General features: G+C 33.1%; 2 protein-coding genes across 3 annotated transcripts; one reads left to right on the top strand and one right to left on the bottom strand.

Annotated features, from left to right (window-relative positions):
* The first annotated feature begins 1,766 nt into the window (after window positions 1-1,766).
* On the top strand, window positions 1,767-12,862 carry LOC149907521 (major facilitator superfamily domain-containing protein 6). 2 transcript variants are annotated; one of them, XM_090102524.1, is made up of 13 exons: window positions 1,767-1,941; window positions 2,540-2,703; window positions 3,144-3,334; window positions 4,135-4,246; window positions 4,377-4,576; window positions 4,776-5,029; window positions 5,285-5,539; window positions 6,564-6,708; window positions 8,782-8,933; window positions 9,454-9,633; window positions 9,952-10,094; window positions 10,722-10,937; window positions 12,460-12,862. In XM_090102524.1, exons 2-13 carry the CDS (start codon window positions 2,656-2,658, stop codon window positions 12,700-12,702), a joined length of 2,139 nt encoding a protein of 712 aa, XP_089958650.1. In that variant the 5' UTR covers window positions 1,767-1,941; window positions 2,540-2,655; the 3' UTR covers window positions 12,703-12,862. The 2 variants fall into 2 exon arrangements, with proteins under 2 accessions (XP_089958650.1, XP_089958648.1); XM_090102522.1 differs by lacking the exon at window positions 1,767-1,941 and adding an exon at window positions 1,965-2,471.
* Window positions 12,863-15,691: 2,829 nt separating this feature from the next.
* LOC149907522 (apolipoprotein D-like) lies at window positions 15,692-18,339 on the bottom strand. Its single transcript, XM_090102525.1, has 4 exons — window positions 18,211-18,339; window positions 17,763-17,893; window positions 17,037-17,221; window positions 15,692-16,121 (listed from the first exon to the last, which is right to left on the bottom strand). The coding sequence occupies exons 1-4, from the start codon at window positions 18,337-18,339 to the stop codon at window positions 15,976-15,978; spliced, it is 591 nt and encodes a 196-aa protein (XP_089958651.1). The 3' UTR covers window positions 15,692-15,975.
* Between the last annotated feature and the right edge of the window lie 281 nt (window positions 18,340-18,620).

Genomic DNA, 18,620 nt, shown 5'->3' on the forward strand with positions numbered 1-18,620 from the left:
TAACATATTATAGGCTACAATTTACCGCAGGAAAATAACTCATTCCCATAGGAAAAAATTGGTACAAGCCATGGTACAAGTTTAAAATAAATTGCTTCAAATAAAACAAATAAACATTTATTTTTTTTACAACCTTTTAATTTCGATACTTAATTACCAAATTACAATATTTATTATTTAAAATAGATGCCACCTTAAACTTGTGGCACAGCATCTCTGCAAAGCACTTTACTATTCTTCCCGTCTGATTCGAAATGATTTGAACAAGGCCGAGAATGTTTTGAAGGCTTCCAATTTTTCCTGTGCTATAGCTTTAACCCAAACATCTTTTAATTGTTCTCAAGCCAGAAACCTGCAAATAACAATAAAATCCATACTTAAATACCTTTTTTTTTCTCCTAACCTAAAGCAGTCATTATCAATGAAGTACTTCGTTCCTACTCAAGTATCGATGCACAACACTATGGAAGTTATATTTTGCATTTATTCTAAAAACTAAGCTGATTATGATTTCATTTCAATGATTACGGTTAGATAAAACATAGATGATTAAGAAAATAAGGTAAATTAACTTATTTATAATACAATTAACAAAAAAATTGATCAAAACACTAACCTGTGAAATGACAAATTTCTATCTTCGTCCGATTTCACATTACTACGGCTTTTACAGCCGTAAGCAACACAAGCCATGTTATCTTTAGTCAATTGTCTTTTCATAAAATAACAAATTAAACTAAAACACTCGATTTTCACTTCAAAAAAGATAAGTAAAATAACCAAGCGATGATCACCAGACTGGTGATCAAAACAAATTGTAATGGCTACATGTCATTTCAAACTGTCGAACTGAGATATATCTGTCCTCTTTTTTCGCATGACATTTTGCCATAAGCCAAAAAGGCGAAACTAGTGCTTTATTGTTCAATTAATTGTTACTTCTCCAGGCTTGTTAATTGCTCCGAGACGTAGACAGATTCTCTGTCTACGGATATTAAAGAAGAAGTTTTAAAAGTCAGCCTAAAGATGTCGCTGAATTATAAAAACTGAATTGAACAGTGATATCACCGTTTTTGTTATTCAATGCCACGTACAGATGGCGTAAAAGTCAAAATCATTAACAAACAAGAAAAATTTACTTGTATTCGTTATTGTTTATTTCATAGTTATCATTCAAATTTTAAAGCTTAGTATTTAAATATGAATTTATTTATTTACCTCTGTTCTTTTTCATAACTACTGGCTGCAGTATTGAAATAATTCCTCAATGTAAGGTAGGTAAGGTAGTTACCTATTTAATTATAATCATAACATATAGGACAAACATTATTTTTGTTTGCATATAAGCAAATGCAATTTTTATTTATAAATGTTATAGCGAGAGACCTTAATAAGTTGGTACATCTTTAGTTTGTACGATTAAAAAAAATCCATATTTAAAAAAAAAACAGATGTAGTTCTTAATTCATTATTTCACCACTTCAAACTTTCAATAATTAGTAAAATAAATGTATTATTTCCAATAAAATTAAAAATATAATGAAATATATTATTATTCCGAACGATTCTTATAGTTTGTAGTTAGATGTATGTAAATCCTATTACATCTCATAATTAAATTATTATTGATTCACAGGTTTATGAGGCTTTAAGAATAAAAAAAAAAATGAACACAGCTATATTTATTATAATTTCATTTTAAGTATATTTGTGATCTGAAAGTTTTATTTTTATTAAATACAATAATAAAATGAAATGAACTTACACTCACAGCAAAAATCGCGGAGAAGTTTTGCAGTAATTCGCTATGTTTGCTCGTACCTCTGGGACTAAGATCTAACCGGGAGCGCCCTGACCCCGGTTATTATCCGCAAGGTCTTCAAATCACGAGTCGATTTAGCCAACATGTCCACCAATCGCCGTGACACTTCTTTAACGAAGGTAATTTGCTATTATTTGTAAATTGGCGTCTTGCGACGTCCGCTGATGCCTGTCCGCTCCGCAGTCGGGAGCACGGGACCCTCTTGGCCTCCCGCTGCCACCGAGCCACATCGCAATCCTTAAATAAATAATCGTCACAGACGACAACCTTTCCGGCGATCCATGCGCCAGTCGATAAGATATAGCTCGCGTACCAACACAGAAACGGAGTTATGAAAATGTGAAAACGTGTGCACTAGATATGGCTAAGTCGTGTGATGACATCTCCAAGAAGCACAGCGAAGACGGCACCAGCATGGACGACGACAGCGAGAAGGATCCCGGGTGCTTCCGGAGGCTCATCCTTTCGTTGCGGATTAATCCCAACCTTATTATGTTGAAAGTGACTCTTTTTGTGATGTATGGCGCAACTGCATCTCTTCTTCCGTATCTGACTATACATATGCAGAGTATAGGTTTGACTGTGCCCGAAATTTCTTTTGTGTATTTAGCATTACCGTTTACCACATTTTTAAGCCCTCCGATAACTGGTAAGTGAGATTTCTGTAAGAGTGTTATTATGTGTATCTGAAATTGTAGATGAAATTTTTTATTTTAGGATTTTTAGTGGATCGTTTCGGTGAATATAAGCCAGTCGTAATAACGGCACTGATTTTGAACGCAGCTTTTCATCATTCGCTGCTTTTGATACCTCATCAAGAAACCCCTGGAGTGATGCCATCCGCATACGTAATGAGGCATCCGATAAAAGAGACCGTTGAGGTAGTTATAAAAAAAATCAAAAGTTTTATATTGTAGAACATTGTCTAAAGCGTCGGTAGATTAGCTCTGGTTACACAGTCACAAACTTGGCTCCTGTCCTCTAAGAATTTGAGCAAATCGACTTCATCCGGCCTCAGGGCAGATTAACCAGTAGTGTCACAGCGGGACTCACTGAATCGTTAAGATAATAGAGCTAAATATATACACATTAGACTGTCGCATGATAATGCGATGTTAGATACTTCTTTGACATTGATGCGCATTCTGTTTCAAGTGCGTTTAAAGATTACTGTATCGGCAGAGGCTGAATGCTTATTCTTTGTTCTTAATTATCATTCGTAATATCCCCTTTTAGAAATAGATAAGCGATATCAATAACAATGAAATTTGAATAATACTCATTGTTTGATGTATGTTTGTAAATAAGAATATAATCGTAGATTTGGTGGAGTCCGTGTCCAAGTAGAGAATGTCCAGATGAAGATGAGCAAGTGGACTTTGTACTAGATCGATGTCTAGATCACTGCATGATAACAGAGACGAGTCCGACCAGCGCACCGACAGATGTAAAGAACGAAATAGATTTTCCAATCGCCCACAAAATTCATCCACCGAACTTATCCAACACCAGGTAACGTATGACGTCACAGCACCGGTAAATAATAGGTACCATACGTGTAAAACTGTAAACAGTTGAAAACAATATCACACAGTTTTATGACTGCTAAGCCTTCCTGGAAGCCTTTGAGATTTTGCGATCTTATAAGGCAAATATGCAAATGTACCAATATCTTTACGATGTTTGTATTGTATTTGTAAAGTTTTCCAGCAAAATTGTGAATATTCCTAATAATAAATTTTTTAATTATTTGAAAAGCATATAAACGGAATTTAAATATAGTAGGTACGAGAAGAACAAGCGGTTTTTTTCTGTACAATTGATATTTGATAGAACTTTATTTATTACTAGCTGCTCCGCGCGGTTTCACCCCCGTGGCTCCACTCCTGTTGCCCGTAGCGTGATGAAATATAGCCTATAACCTTCCTCGATAAATGGGCTATCTAACACCGAAAGAATTTTTCAAATCGGACCAGTAGTTCCCGAGATTAGTGCGTTCATACAAACAAACAAACAAACAAACTCTTCAGCTTTATAATATTAGTATAGATTAGTATAGATTGAAACTAGTTAGACGTACTGATTTTGCAATGATCACCGTCTAAATAAAAGGGTACCACAAGTTACCTAAGTGTTAGTGGGATCAATACCCGCGAAGATTAATAAAACAGCCCTAGACTGGTTCATATAATTAATTAATCACACTATAGTCAAAATATGCGTAAGTGAACAAAATATACTAGTGGAATAAATGTGCGCCTATAGGACAGTAGATACACAAATAAAATTAACACAATAATCATTATACATAGTTTCCTAAATTCAACTGATGATGAAGAATACAACGATGCAGCATTTTTCCTCATTGAAGTTCACGATGACTTGGGAGAGCCGAAAGAACAACTTGGCATCGAAATGGAACGGGTAATTTAACCATTTTCTATTATTAAAAACATAATAAGTAATTAATCTACCTACTTAATTATTCGGAACTTTATATACTATTTTATTATACGAATTTTCTGAATAGTCTTAATTAAATCATAATTTTTAGGATGACAATGATACTGTAACGGACTTTAGATCAAGATTTGGGGAAAAGCTGCTCCTTTCACAACGGGTTAACATAACAGCTCTCGATAAAGAGGATTTGAGATGCGGAGGTCTTGTGATGTTACACAATATGACAAAGCTTTCTAAGCAACGACTTGAAAATCTTTCTGCTGATTGTATGGTACAAAAATGTGAATTCAGGTAAATATTTCGTAAAATTTACTACAGCTGCCCTTTTCTTTATAGTTTTATCTAGTTTTTTTTACCAATTTGCTTTGCTCTTACATAAAAACAGCTTATTTCAAGTATGTATTAACTAGATATCAAGAACATTATTGACCGATAAAGCTCAATATTTACAAGCAATGTATTATCATAATCAAACTCGATTGATTTACAGAAAAGGCGGTCCGGATGTTTGCCCTCCCGACTATAAGGAGAGCGATGATAAAACTTTCTACATTTACTTTTTCTTGCGTTTTATGGGCACGATTATGTTATCTGCTGGGGTTACAATAATGGACCCAATAGCTTTGACTATGATTCAGAAGTACGGTGGTGATTTTGGCCGAGAAAGGCTATTTTCTAGTATTGGCATGGCGATATTTTCACCTATCACTGGAATGCTTATAGATATGAGGAGTAAACAAGTCGGTATGTATCGTAGTTTTTAAATGTTGGTTTAAGGGCCGATTTTGCAATGCTTGGATAAAACTTATTCGTCGAATAATGTATAAAACTACCATTTTAAAAACGTATTCTAATTGCCCGTATTTGACAGTTTACGTGACATTTTAATATTATCGTGTAATACTTTATTGGACGGATAAGTTTTATCCAAGCATTGAAAAATCGGCCCTAATACGATTACACGTGTTAATTATGTTTACTCTATACGGTTTGTTTCAGGTTATACTGATTATTCGGCTGCATTCTATACGTATGATGTATTGCTATTAATATCAGCAGTGACTGTTGCTGCAATGCCCTTGGGAGCGAAATTGCCTGCGGACAACTTGTTGCGCGATCTCGTTAATATAATCAAGATGCCTCATATAATCATATTTATATTTTTCCTGTTCGCTCTAGGAAACTTCTGGGGCTTCATAGAGTCGTATTTGTTCTTATATCTAAAGGAATTGGGGGCGCCTAACTTTTTGCTTGGTAAGTTTTTCTAATTTGTTGGCACGAGTTACATAGCTTTTCGAGTTTCATTCATCAAAATGTAAAATCTTATCTATATTGTGCCTTTTTACGGCGTACAATTAAACTGAGTCACCATTTCAGATGAGTCATCATTAAGATTGCCAACAGAATTTCAGGATCAAATTTCCATTAAAAAAAACCCCTTCATTACACAAAACACACCATATCCTTCACCAACTGACAGACGAAGCATACAAATTTCAACCTAACAATTTCTGCTCATAACCCTACACAATACAACCAAAACCTAATTCAATTACACCATAATGAGACATCCGGTACAATTTTTATAGTCTAGCCAGTTTTCGTCGTTTAGTACTTACTGCTCTGCGTAGCACCTGACATACGGATTTATGTCGAATCTTGTTATCCTAAGTATATCTTTTATTGTATTTTTGAAGTGAAAACTTCTTTAGCGGCGTTGGGTATAAAATCTTAAACTCGCGTCAGGACACGTGGCCTGATCGAAAAAGCGTAAGACGGATGTTTTTTTTTTTAGCCCTTATATTCCATGCGTAAGACGGATACCATTCCAAAATATCAAACAGGCTGAACGTTAATAATCAAGTTTTCACTTCTGCCGGCACTCCCGGAGTGCAACCCGTCTTTTTTTTTATTGTAGTGGTAACAGTATTTTTAATTGTTTTATCATCTTTCACACTCTAAACATTTGTGTATATAATAGGCTTATACATAGAACGTTATTAATTGTACTTGAATAATTTGTTTGTTATATTGTAATTAGCTGTTTGGAAACTAATAAAAAAATGTATGCGTGTACTAGAGTACACACGTCAGAAGTGAAACTTCTTTATGACCTTAAAAATGTCACGAGTATGGCGTAACGCAAAAATGTCACGCGTACGGCGTAACGCAAAAATGTCACGCGTACGGCGTAACGCAAAAATGTTACACTACATTTTTGTCCAACCCCGATAAAGAAGTTTCACTTCAATAAAATTCATTAGGCATAACATTACAGGTATAACAGTGACGGTGGGTACACTGAGCAGCATCCCGTTCCTGTACGGCGCGGACGCGATCACCTCCCGGATCGGTCACGTGAACGTCATAGTTGTCGCGTTCTTTTCCCACGCCGCGAGACTCGTCGGCTACTCGTTTATTGAGTAAGTTGATTAAACATGTGCTGGGAACGTGATTAATCGGTTTAAGGTTTATTGATATGAACTTGTCAACTTGTCTTATTGAAGTGAAAACTTCTTTAGCGGCGTTGAGCACTTTTTCTGTAAATCTTAAACTCGCGTCAGGACACGTGACCTGATCGAAAAAGCGTAAGACGAATACCATTCCAAAATATCAAACATGCTCAACGTTAATAATCAAGTTTTCACTTCTGCCGGCACTCCCGGAGTGCAACCCGTCTTATTTCTTGAGTCTTTAGGATTCATTGATATGAACTTGTCAGGATTGATGAGCTGAGAAGCAAAATAATAGCGCAGGTCTATCGAAGAAAATCATGTTACATGGAACTTTTAATACATGGAGGCAGGCGTTGGTACCTGTGCATCAGCTTATTTATATATTTTAAGCTTTTATGAGTTCCATCGCATCTTTGATAAAGTTTTTGTATAGTAGGTATGTTATCTTTTTTTTAGGTTCATGGTTATAAATATAATATTCACTTATAATACCACAAGAGCTTCAAAAGTATCGGGTATCTTCCGATAGGTTCGTTGCAAACAAATGATGGAGTCAAGTTTTTAGTCAAGGATAAAAAATCACGAGCGCGAAGCGCGAGTGATTTTTCCTGAAAAACTTGACGACTTTATTTGTTTGCAGGGAACCTTGAGGGAAATGCCAGATCATTTTGAAGCTCGTGTGGTATTCGGGGGATTATTTTTCCGTCCCAAATGTCGGCCAATAATTTCACAATTGAATTGAACCTGTCAGTTTGACGTCAACGACCAGAGAAAATTTTCAAAAAATTATCAGTATAATACCATGTAGGTTGTACCACGTGACGTCGAATGGTGCAATTCTATTGGTCGATATTGGGGTCGGAAAAATAATCCCAATAAACAATTGGATTTGAAAGGTTTAACAAAGAGTTTGCTAATTGTAGATCGTAACGCTACGGTTGTTCTTGAAACTTTCGTCTTGTTGACTACTGCAAAGTAGATAATGCAACAGAAAATTCCGATAATTGCTCAGAATCGTAAACACAAAATAAATAGTAAACTTGTCTAGGACTCTTGAGGGCTATTTACATTGTTAAGGATCATAACAGTTAATGACATAACAATAGCTTCTTATCTGATAAGGTTAGGATGTACTATCCAATTAAGTAAATGTTGATGGTCGTGATATCTCAATGATATTCTTAGAAAGTATCGTGCATAATTAAGATCTAATCTTTGTTCCTGAGTATGATTCAAAATTTAATGAAACAATAGAAACTAATTAAATATTTGTGTCGCAAATAGAAAATTTCATAAACATCGTATTTATCTTTGTTATATTGAAGCGCTTAATTTTTAAGCTTTTTATTACAATTTTTGTAATAAACAGGGTCGTTAAACAGTTTGATATGATTTTGAGAAATATCTTATAACTCCGGTAGCACAATCCAGGGTCTTTTTAATGCGATATGAATTGGATGTAAGTGCTACACCTACACGACGTTGTTGTGCTCATAAACTTGACAATCCTCGTAAATAGGTTATCTCGGCAAATGTTGTTTTGATGTAAGAGGACGAATGTTTAAGTGTGCAACGTAACACATGTAAAAACTTAAATAATGTTGTTTAAAATTCAAATTGGATAAGATTTTGTTTTCATTTCGGCGCCAATGTTATTTAATTGCACAGGTTTTACCAAATTACAGAAGAGCAATTCGTTATCTATCCTTATTGCTTCTGTAAAGCTAAAAACAAACAAGAGTAAGGTGGAGCTATGTTTACTAAAGTTTATACATTTTAGGATTCGATATAAATAAATTTTAACCTATCGTTTATAATTTGCAAACACTTTGAAAGTAATAGATTAAGGTTTTAGCTACAACTTTACATTTTTTGTAATTTCTTCCAAATTATAAACACTAGGCTTGCTCTGGCTCCGCTGAGTTTCTAATGGTTAAGGAATTTTTATCGAAAGAGGATTGATTGAAATCGATAGAGTAGTTCTTTCCTCTGTACAATATTAGTGTAGATAACATTCACCATGTCTTGGACAATTTCCAGAGATTCCTGGTGGTGCTTTCCCTTCGAAGCCATGGAGTCTCTGTCAGTACATCTGATGTGGGTTGCAGCAGCTACATATTGTGCGATGTTGGCACCTAAGAGCTTACTGGCTACCCTTATTGGTGTTCTTGGGATGGCACATTTCAGTCTTGGTAAGATTTTATTAAATACATACATATTTTTATTTTTTGCCTGTTAGGAATAGAGCAAGATTTTTTAAAAATTCTACAAAGAACAAAATTTATTACTTTACATTTTTATTTTAACATGATTTCTAATTATAGTTTTTATCCGTTCTGAATAAATCAAATTAATTTATTAGCTATATTTTCTATAGCTTCTAAAATTTTTACCTAATTACCTCAGCAAGATATCAATAGGTTTGTTCTTATTGAATTTCGTTCCTTACTTTTCAATAACTTCTTTCTCATTAAAAATTTTAAGCTATTGTATCATCGTCACCATTTATGAGATATCACGTTTTCTACTAACATTTTATATCAATTCATCATTACTATATTAACATGTGTAACAAGCAATAAGGCCGCCTTTTCGTACATATGTGCCTTCGTGTTGGTTTTTTTTTTTTTAATTATTGTATCTTGTTATACTCTGTCTGGTATATTATATGTACAATAAAGTATAAATAAATAAATAAATAAATGTTTCCAGGACGAGGTAGTGGAAGTTTTGGTGGTGGTCTACTCATAGCATCTTTGGGCACACGTGAAGCCTTTAGATACATGGGGTTGATAGCTTTCCTGGGTGGTGTGTTGTATGGGCTGCTGCATTACTTCTGGCTACGGCACATTAATATGAAGGGGATACCGGATATTTCAGAACCAGATACAGGTGAAGTTAAAATACTGCTTAGTTAAAGTCCCATTATTTAAAATATATCTATTAGTATTTTTGAAGATCCTATCCTATCCTGTTTTACAGTCAAAATCAAAGAAAAAATCAAAGAATAATCAATCAAAGAATAAAGTTATATTTAAAAAAAAAACAAAAAAAATGATTTTTTCATAATGCATAATTTCATATTTTCATCATGCACAATGCTGAACATGATGAATTTTAACATTTAGGTATGTTACTTATTTATAATAATACATGTTGATACAATATTTCAACAAGATCACAGATTTTCTTAAATTGTTTTAATTCCAGAGAGTGGTGAAGGGGATAAATTAAATGGCGAGCCACTTCGCAAAGACGCAGAAACCATGATATCTTTAGAACGACTGCACATGATCACCAGGTTCAATCCTCTGGGCTCACTGCATTCTTTGTCTAGAGGATCTCGAGCTAGGGTAAGGAATTGAATTCATTTTCTGATAAAAATATTACAGTAAGTGGAATAAAAGGAAAATGATTTAAAATTTCTGATCTAAGATAACTTCATCAATTATTGTGCTTTTGCTTATGACACTATCACACACATTAATGATTTAGTGTATTTCCACAAATTATTGATTACTAGGTTTCCGTCCGCGGCTTCGCCCGCGCAGTCAAAGAAAAACCCGCATAGTTCCCGTTCCCGTGGGATTTCCGGGATTGCGTCATTTTCCCGGGATAAAAAGTAGCCTATGTCCTTTCTCGGATATCAAAATATCTCCATACCAAATTTCATGAAAATTGGTTCAGTAGTTTAGGCGTGATTGAGTAACAGACAGACAGACGAGAGTTACTTTCGCATTTATAATATTAGTATGGATATTGGATAAAGCAAATGCAAATGTTTCTATGTTCATCAAAGAATATTAAAATAGAATCTTAAACAGACACTTCACATAACTCTAAATCTTGAAGAACTACGTATCAACAGAGATTATTTCGCTCAAACAAAATAGGCAGTAACAGACAAAACTTTACTGTATCTCCAATCCTACAGACTCAAAACTACACTAAACCTAATCTACAAGAATATTAATTTCCAGCTTTCCCAAGGCGACATAAATGAGTTATGCAGAAGCAGAAGCGGCAGTAACAGCCAACGTCGTTGTAGTAACATTGAGATTTCTCCCAAAACCCCACAAGGGTCAGCTTCTAAAGTGGACCTTTTGAGATCAGCACTAGAGATAACACACCAACAGGCTAAAGGGCATATATCGAATCCGGTGCTATCGAATCGGACTACACACCATCCTTACAAGGTATTCTGTTGCATAGAATAATATATTGATGGCTGTATTAATATAGATAACTAGAGGTCCGCCCCAGCTTTGCCCGTGGTACATATTTCGCAATAAAAGGTAGCCTATGTCCTTTGTCGGGTATCAAAATATCTCCATACCAAATTTCATTCAAATTGGTTCAGTAGTTTAGACGTGATTGAGTAACAGACAGACAGACAGAGTTACTTTCGCATTTATAATATTAGTACGGATAATAATGATAAAAATGGTGGAAGGACTGAATGAAGGTATACCCGAAGGGATATTCAAGTTATGTAGACTTTGTAGAATTGACTGAACATAAAATGATTTAAATAAGGTTAATACTTGTTGATTTACTTAATTAAGGAAAAACAATTCTTTATCTCTTTTGTACCAAACAGACTGGAGCACAATATGTTTATAATCATGCCAGTAGTATTAAAAATTAAAGTAGTAAGAGCAAAGATTCTAAAGATTGATTATAAAATGCTTGGTGATTAAAAACAAGTCACAAGTCTCTAAACAGACCTTTAATACGTCACATTAGTAGTTGTGCGTCTGAACCAATTAGCCAATCTATTTCAAGACGGTAGTCAAGAGAAACACGCGTAAACCTTTATCAGGATGTGTGATGCCATTGATCACTCAAACAATAATTTACATGCTAATTTGCTTCTTTCAATTGAACGATTGCTATAATTATGTCTTTAGACATGGACATCTTTGATTATGTCCTCTTTTTCTACTTGAAGTCTTTGTAGGATTCGTTTATCTGTTTCATACTCACTCTCCATTTATAGAACTTTTCTGAGTTCAATTTCGAGGTCTTTTAAAATCAACACATCTTTTATTTTGTAGTAATAGCGCAGAATACTACTTAATAGTAGCTAATGCTAGTAATATTTTAAGTTTATACATTTTGTTCTGGTCTTCATAAGTTCATGTTTTTTATTACAGCCTCATAAGAGATTTTGTAAATGTATTAAAAATCCATATCCAAATATAAAACGCAATCTTACTGTGATTTTATTATTGATATTTACGCACTTTATCTCGTTCTTAGCGAAAATTTATAACCCTGCTTATGATTGTTATCAATTTAATGTATAAATGTCGATTTATCAGATCTTTTGCGTCACATGAACTCAGCTGCCTTTTTGAATTTTACCTTGAATCTGATACTTTGCTAGCATTAGGTTTAGAAGGTTTTCGTTCAACTCATTTAATATGTCAATCGTTTTATTCACGTTGCAATTATACTTTCAGTCACTCAGAAATTTAAAAAATAATCTTGAATGTTATACTTAATTGACAAAATGTAATACAATTAGAATAAACATTTTTTGGGTCAAAATATTTTTAGCCATTTTGATGACTTTTGAGTAGGAAACTACTTAAAATTTAAATATTAGGTGGGTTTAAAAACTCTATTTACCTTAGTTCTTCAATCTTATACTCGCATCACTCTAAACTTATGCATATATATCTATCTATGTACAATATATGAAATCTATTCCAGCTAGCCAACAGCGCACCAAAGCTAACCCAACGGAACAATATATCCCAACCCGCTCTAGTGGAATTCGATTCCCGTCGTCGCGACTCAATCCCTGAAGAGGTCGAAGAAGACAAACTTGTACCATCAAAAACATCAAAAACATTAAAAACTAAAAGTGGGAATATCCCTCCCCCTCCCACTTATGACGAAGCGACGAGAGATAAGAGGAAAAGTTGGCACTCCGATGATAGTACTCCCACTTAGCGGTCGCTTTAAGGTGGTTAACAATATAGATAATCAGTTTATATAAAGAACACTAAAATAACAACGCATATAAAAAGAGTGAAGAATAAACAAAGTAAGAGTTCGTAGACAAAGTTGTAGAAGACAAATCGTACCATTAAAACTACAAGTAGAAATATCCACTGAAGTCTGAAAGTCATGTGTTGTTACAGAATAAGTTATAAGTCGGTTAAAAATGGGACATACTGTATTCTTAGAAGAGGTCTCGACTCAAAATAAATACTAGTGCTAATCCTTAGTGCCAGTTTTAACTATATTTTACATGATTAATTTACATTATATTAAAATGAATCCCTATTTCCCTTGGTCACGGCATCACGTTTAAATCGGCAATTAGCAGTGCCTCGTAATAATTTCATTTTGCTTCAAAGTAATATAAATAAATTTCGTTGTACCAGTTAACCAATGGATTAGTTAGTATTGGGATCTAGTTCCCAGGATGTTTAAATCTGTCTGTTTAAATAAAATGTTGCCTTGATGTCGAATGTAAATCTTCTGTGTATAATTTTTTCACTTAACATACTATAAAATAGACTTTCTTTCATCATTATTATGTTTGTTATTAATATAGCTTGGAACCCTTAACAAAACATAGTTGTAACCACCTTCTAGGAATAAGTAAGATTATTGTTAAGAATAATTTTATTAAATATGTTATCGTTGCTTTTATTAAAAGACTTTTTAGATATTGCGTTTTATTTCCACACACGTCCTAATTGTGTCGAGTATATCTCAAAAGCTCTTTGTTCAGAACTCGGAGCAATTAACAAGCCTGGAGAAGTAACAATTAATTGAACGTTTCTTATATAGTGGCTCTCTTTTATACAATACCCTAATTAATGCGATAGAAAGAGACAACACACTGTTATCTGCTTGGCATTCAAATCCACATGTAGCCACTTTTTGTTCTAAAATGGTAGTGCTTGCCTTTACTTTATCGAATACTAAAATATCGATAAATAAAAAAATTAAGTTATAAAATTGCTTGAAGATAATTTAAGATTCGTTTAATTTTGAATTATGGATAGGTAATTCCAAATTTTAAGATTCGTTTAATTTGGAATTATTCATTTACGATGCGTATTGACTGCCTTGCATTGTATGGTAGTGGTATTTATAAAAAAATATTATGAGGTATTTCGGTTTAGGTTGTTTTTATGGTTTCGTAAAAAGGTACGTATTTTTTCCTGTTTTCATAGATTCATTCATAGAATTATACGGAACCCTTCGTGCGCGAATCTGACTTCCACCTGGTTAATATTTTTACAAATCAATAGTCGTATCCTACTAATATTATAAAAGCAAAAATATATAAGAATGGACATATTTTGATACTCTTTCACGTAAAAACTACTGAATGAGTTTTTATGGAACTTCATAATTATATAGTTTAAACATCAGAATAACATATTATAGGCTACAATTTACCGCAGGAAAATAACTCATTCCCATAGGAAAAAATTGGTACAAGCCATGGTACAAGTTTAAAATAAATTGCTTCAAATAAAACAAATAAACATTTATTTTTTTTACAACCTTTTAATTTCGATACTTAATTACCAAATTACAATATTTATTATTTAAAATAGATGCCACCTTAAACTTGTGGCACAGCATCTCTGCAAAGCACTTTACTATTCTTCCCGTCTGATTCGAAATGATTTGAACAAGGCCGAGAATGTTTTGAAGGCTTCCAATTTTTCCTGTGCTATAGCTTTAACCCAAACATCTTTTAATTGTTCTCAAGCCAGAAACCTGCAAATAACAATAAAATCCATACTTAAATACCTTTTTTTTTCTCCTAACCTAAAGCAGTCATTATCAATGAAGTACTTCGTTCCTACTCAAGTATCGATGCACAACACTATGGAAGTTATATTTTGCATTTATTCTAAAAACTAAGCTGATTATGATTTCATTTCAATGATTACGGTTAGATAAAACATAGATGATTAAGAAAATAAGGTAAATTAACTTATTTATAATACAATTAACAAAAAAATTGATCAAAACACTAACCTGTGAAATGACAAATTTCTATCTTCGTCCGATTTCACATTACTACGGCTTTTACAGCCGTAAGCAACACAAGCCATGTTATCTTTAGTCAATTGTCTTTTCATAAAATAACAAATTAAACTAAAACACTCGATTTTCACTTCAAAAAAGATAAGTAAAATAACCAAGCGATGATCACCAGACTGGTGATCAAAACAAATTGTAATGGCTACATGTCATTTCAAACTGTCGAACTGAGATATATCTGTCCTCTTTTTTCGCATGACATTTTGCCATAAGCCAAAAAGGCGAAACTAGTGCTTTATTGTTCAATTAATTGTTACTTCTCCAGGCTTGTTAATTGCTCCGAGGTTCAGAACTTCAGAATAATCGAAGTCTTATTTATGTTATTATTTTGTCCTCCTGAATCATCAATGAATCATTTTAAATAATAAATAGTATATTAAAATAAATACATAGTAAATTTACATATACTTTTATTTTTAACAATACCCTAAATAACTAAAGTATTGAAAACTTGCTAGATAAATTTCTCGTTACAGTTATTGTTGAACCAGTTTTATCCTTACTGATATAGATGTAATACATTAAAGTTATGACAGGATTGAATATAGGTACTTAACCACTTATAAATTAAAATAAACACTACAAAATTAGTCAAATAGTCAGGGCCATTGATCATAATATTACTTAGAGCATTAAACCATAATATTATTATAGCTATGACATATTTGTACCATATACAATAAACATACCATAAACAATTTTTAACAATAGTCTACGTGGATGGCATGGCCATATAATCAAATTTACAGTTAACTTTTTTTATTAATATTTAAATTGCAAAGTCAGGCCATTAATAGCGAGTTTATTGTGTTATTAACAATAAACCTATCAATGTATATAGCAGGATGTTTTGACTAACAAGGTAATGATGTAATTTCCGAATGCATCCAATAATCGTAATCATTAATTATACATATTCATAGTTTGTTGACAAAAATTTTATTAAAATTACCATTAAAAATAATCACGATTTTTTACCAAACCTTAAACCAAATACTGAACCATTTTCTACAAAGAAACTAGCGCCTCTACTATAAGTTAATTTTTCTGCCATCACTGGCAGATTTAAAAGAAAAGTACACGACTAAAATTCAGCCAATGTGACTGTTCTCAATCAAGGTAATATCATATTATAAAATAATCTATTATTTATTCCTCGTCATCATCAGGGCAATTGGTCTGATCAGTTTTCATGAAATAGGCTCGACTTATGTTATTTTTGTCGGCTGCTGCGTAGACTTGCTCCAAAACGCTGAGAGGTGGATGCCTTTGTCTCGTGAGGATCCAGGCGATTTCTGAAAGGTTGGCAAATAAAAATCAGTCCAAGAGTTAGTTCGGTTAGTAAGATTTTTGGTATAATTCAATGTAGAGTCAAGTGTTTTAGTATCACTCTTTTGGACATTTTGTGTTCGCTATAGATCGAAGGTTTTATCAAATTAATCACTTTACCAGTCCATGTATAACTATTTTATTATTTGATGTTAGTTACTTCCCCATATATTAGGACCATAAATCAATAAAATTAAAGATTTAAAATATCAATCCTTTAAAATTTTGGTCAAGGATTTCAAGTCACCAATTAATATGTTTTACCAACATTTGATCGCGTGTAATATAATTTTTTAATAAAGTATAATTATGTCAGAAAAAAATATATTTTTTTTGAACCACTCAACAAAAAATAATTATCACATCAACATAATTACGTATATTTCAATTCAAGTTACAGTAAGCATTCAAATCCTTACTTAATTACAAATGCAAAACTTTGTTTGTTTGTTTGTCTTTCTTTAACTGCACAAGGAAGTAATTTTATGATAATATTATGTTTGCTCAGGGATAGTTAGGAACTTAGGAGGCGAGAGAGTGACTACTTTAACCACAGCAAAATATTTCAACTGGGAATTTCCGCTGGCTACGAAAAGCCAGTATTTCCATATTTTCTGGTGGTAGTATCTACATAATATTTAACTTTATCTACATAATTAACTAGTAGTGAATGGTAAAACTATGTTATGACTCAGAAGTACTTATAGAAGAAGTCTTATTATAGTGAAGTCCTATGTCCCCAAGTGGGGTAAGTGGCAGATGCATTATGCATACATCTGTTTCTCTGATCGATTTTCTTTAGGGACAAGTAGGTGATCAGACTTCTGTGTAAGTAAGTAAGTCTAATTAAATAAACATAATATATTTGAGTTTAAGTTTACCTGTATGCATGAACCCTAAGTCCATGCAACTCCACACCAAGGAGTAATTGTCATAGTCAGTTTCAAGCACCCAGTAGGGAGCAGGTATATCCACAGGCAACGACGGGAACCGAACGCTCAGCTTGGCTTCATCAGACCGACTGACTTGCACAGCTACACCAAGAATTCCTGATTTTACGCCGGAACTGCAAAATATGATATTATGTTCCTTTAGAAATTGTGAATATTTAGTTTCTTTAAGGGCTGATTTTTCAATCCTTGGTTAAAACTTATTCGTCGAATAATGTATAAAACTACCATTTTAAAAACGTATTCTAATTGCCCGTATTTGACAGTTTACGTGACATTTTAATATTATCGTGTAATACTTTATTGAACGGATAAGTTTTATCCATGCATTGAAAAATCGGCCCTAAAAGTCACAGGACTGTGTGTCGAATTTTTGGATAGATATCAATGCTAATGCGACTAGATTGATTTCTTTTATAACAGTCATTAACGTGATTTAATGTATGAGAATTTTTATAGGTATCGCTCTACATACAATATTTTACAATCAGGAAATTTACTTCAGGATCAATAAAAAAGCTTCAATACACTTAATAAGCATAGCTAATTATAGCATAAAATTGTATTGATATAGATACTTAGTTCATAGTTGCATTTATTAAGATCACGACACTAATTAAGTTGTCTTTAATTGTAGTTGTTAAATTTTCTTCTTACTATGTATTAACTTGCTGATTATGGACCGCGATGGCTCCATTGTCCTTTTCAGAATAGGTAGCTGTGATGCATTTACCACCCAATTCGAATATGGCGAAATATTTCTCTACTTCATACCACTTTCCCAGGTACTGAAAATATATAATTAAAAAGTAAAAGTATCTATATAAAAACTTTTATAGATTTTAAATATTTCTGAATAGGTTTTACTTTTGTTGGTAAGGTACGGAAAAGCAATGAATTTCGTTTACATTGTTATGCTTTTCATCAGACATCAAAATACCTACGTTCTGTAATTTTTTGTGTTAAGTACGAGTGCTATTGCTAGAACAGGAATTATCTCCTACATCCGCCAGATAAACGCTTATTAATGGAAAGAAGTGTTGCCTTTCCGATTCCCTACTTTAATAAAATATTCTTGCAAATATTTTAGTTTAGGTATACATACTCTACTAGGAACGAAGTCAGTCATGGCAGCTACATCGGGGCATCCACCAGGGAGCACCACTTGCGCATTGACCGTGGTCAATGTGTAGAGACCGCAGAGGAAAACTGCTATTGACTGTAGTACCGACATCTGTAACAATTCATATTACATTAGATATTATATACATTAGATATTATCTTTTGATTTAAGTGTATAAGGAGAATTTCTTTAGAATACATATTGTAAAAAACCTGTGAAGTTATTTTATAAACATCTGAAATATTAAAATATTAATTATTGACCCTTTATGAGGGCTCCGTATCTAATCTACGGAACCTCCACCTCCATCCATAATATATAATAATAATTATTATTTTAAAGGACTGAAAAGTAATTTTCTTGGTAATTTTTCATCACCATGTCTCAAAGGT

The sequence above is a fragment of the Colias eurytheme genome, chromosome 6, assembly GCF_061535395.1.
Source record: "Colias eurytheme isolate Ceu_HAF_F1 chromosome 6, ilColEury1 Martin Lab GWU primary, whole genome shotgun sequence".
Taxonomy (NCBI): Eukaryota; Metazoa; Arthropoda; class Insecta; order Lepidoptera; family Pieridae; genus Colias; species Colias eurytheme.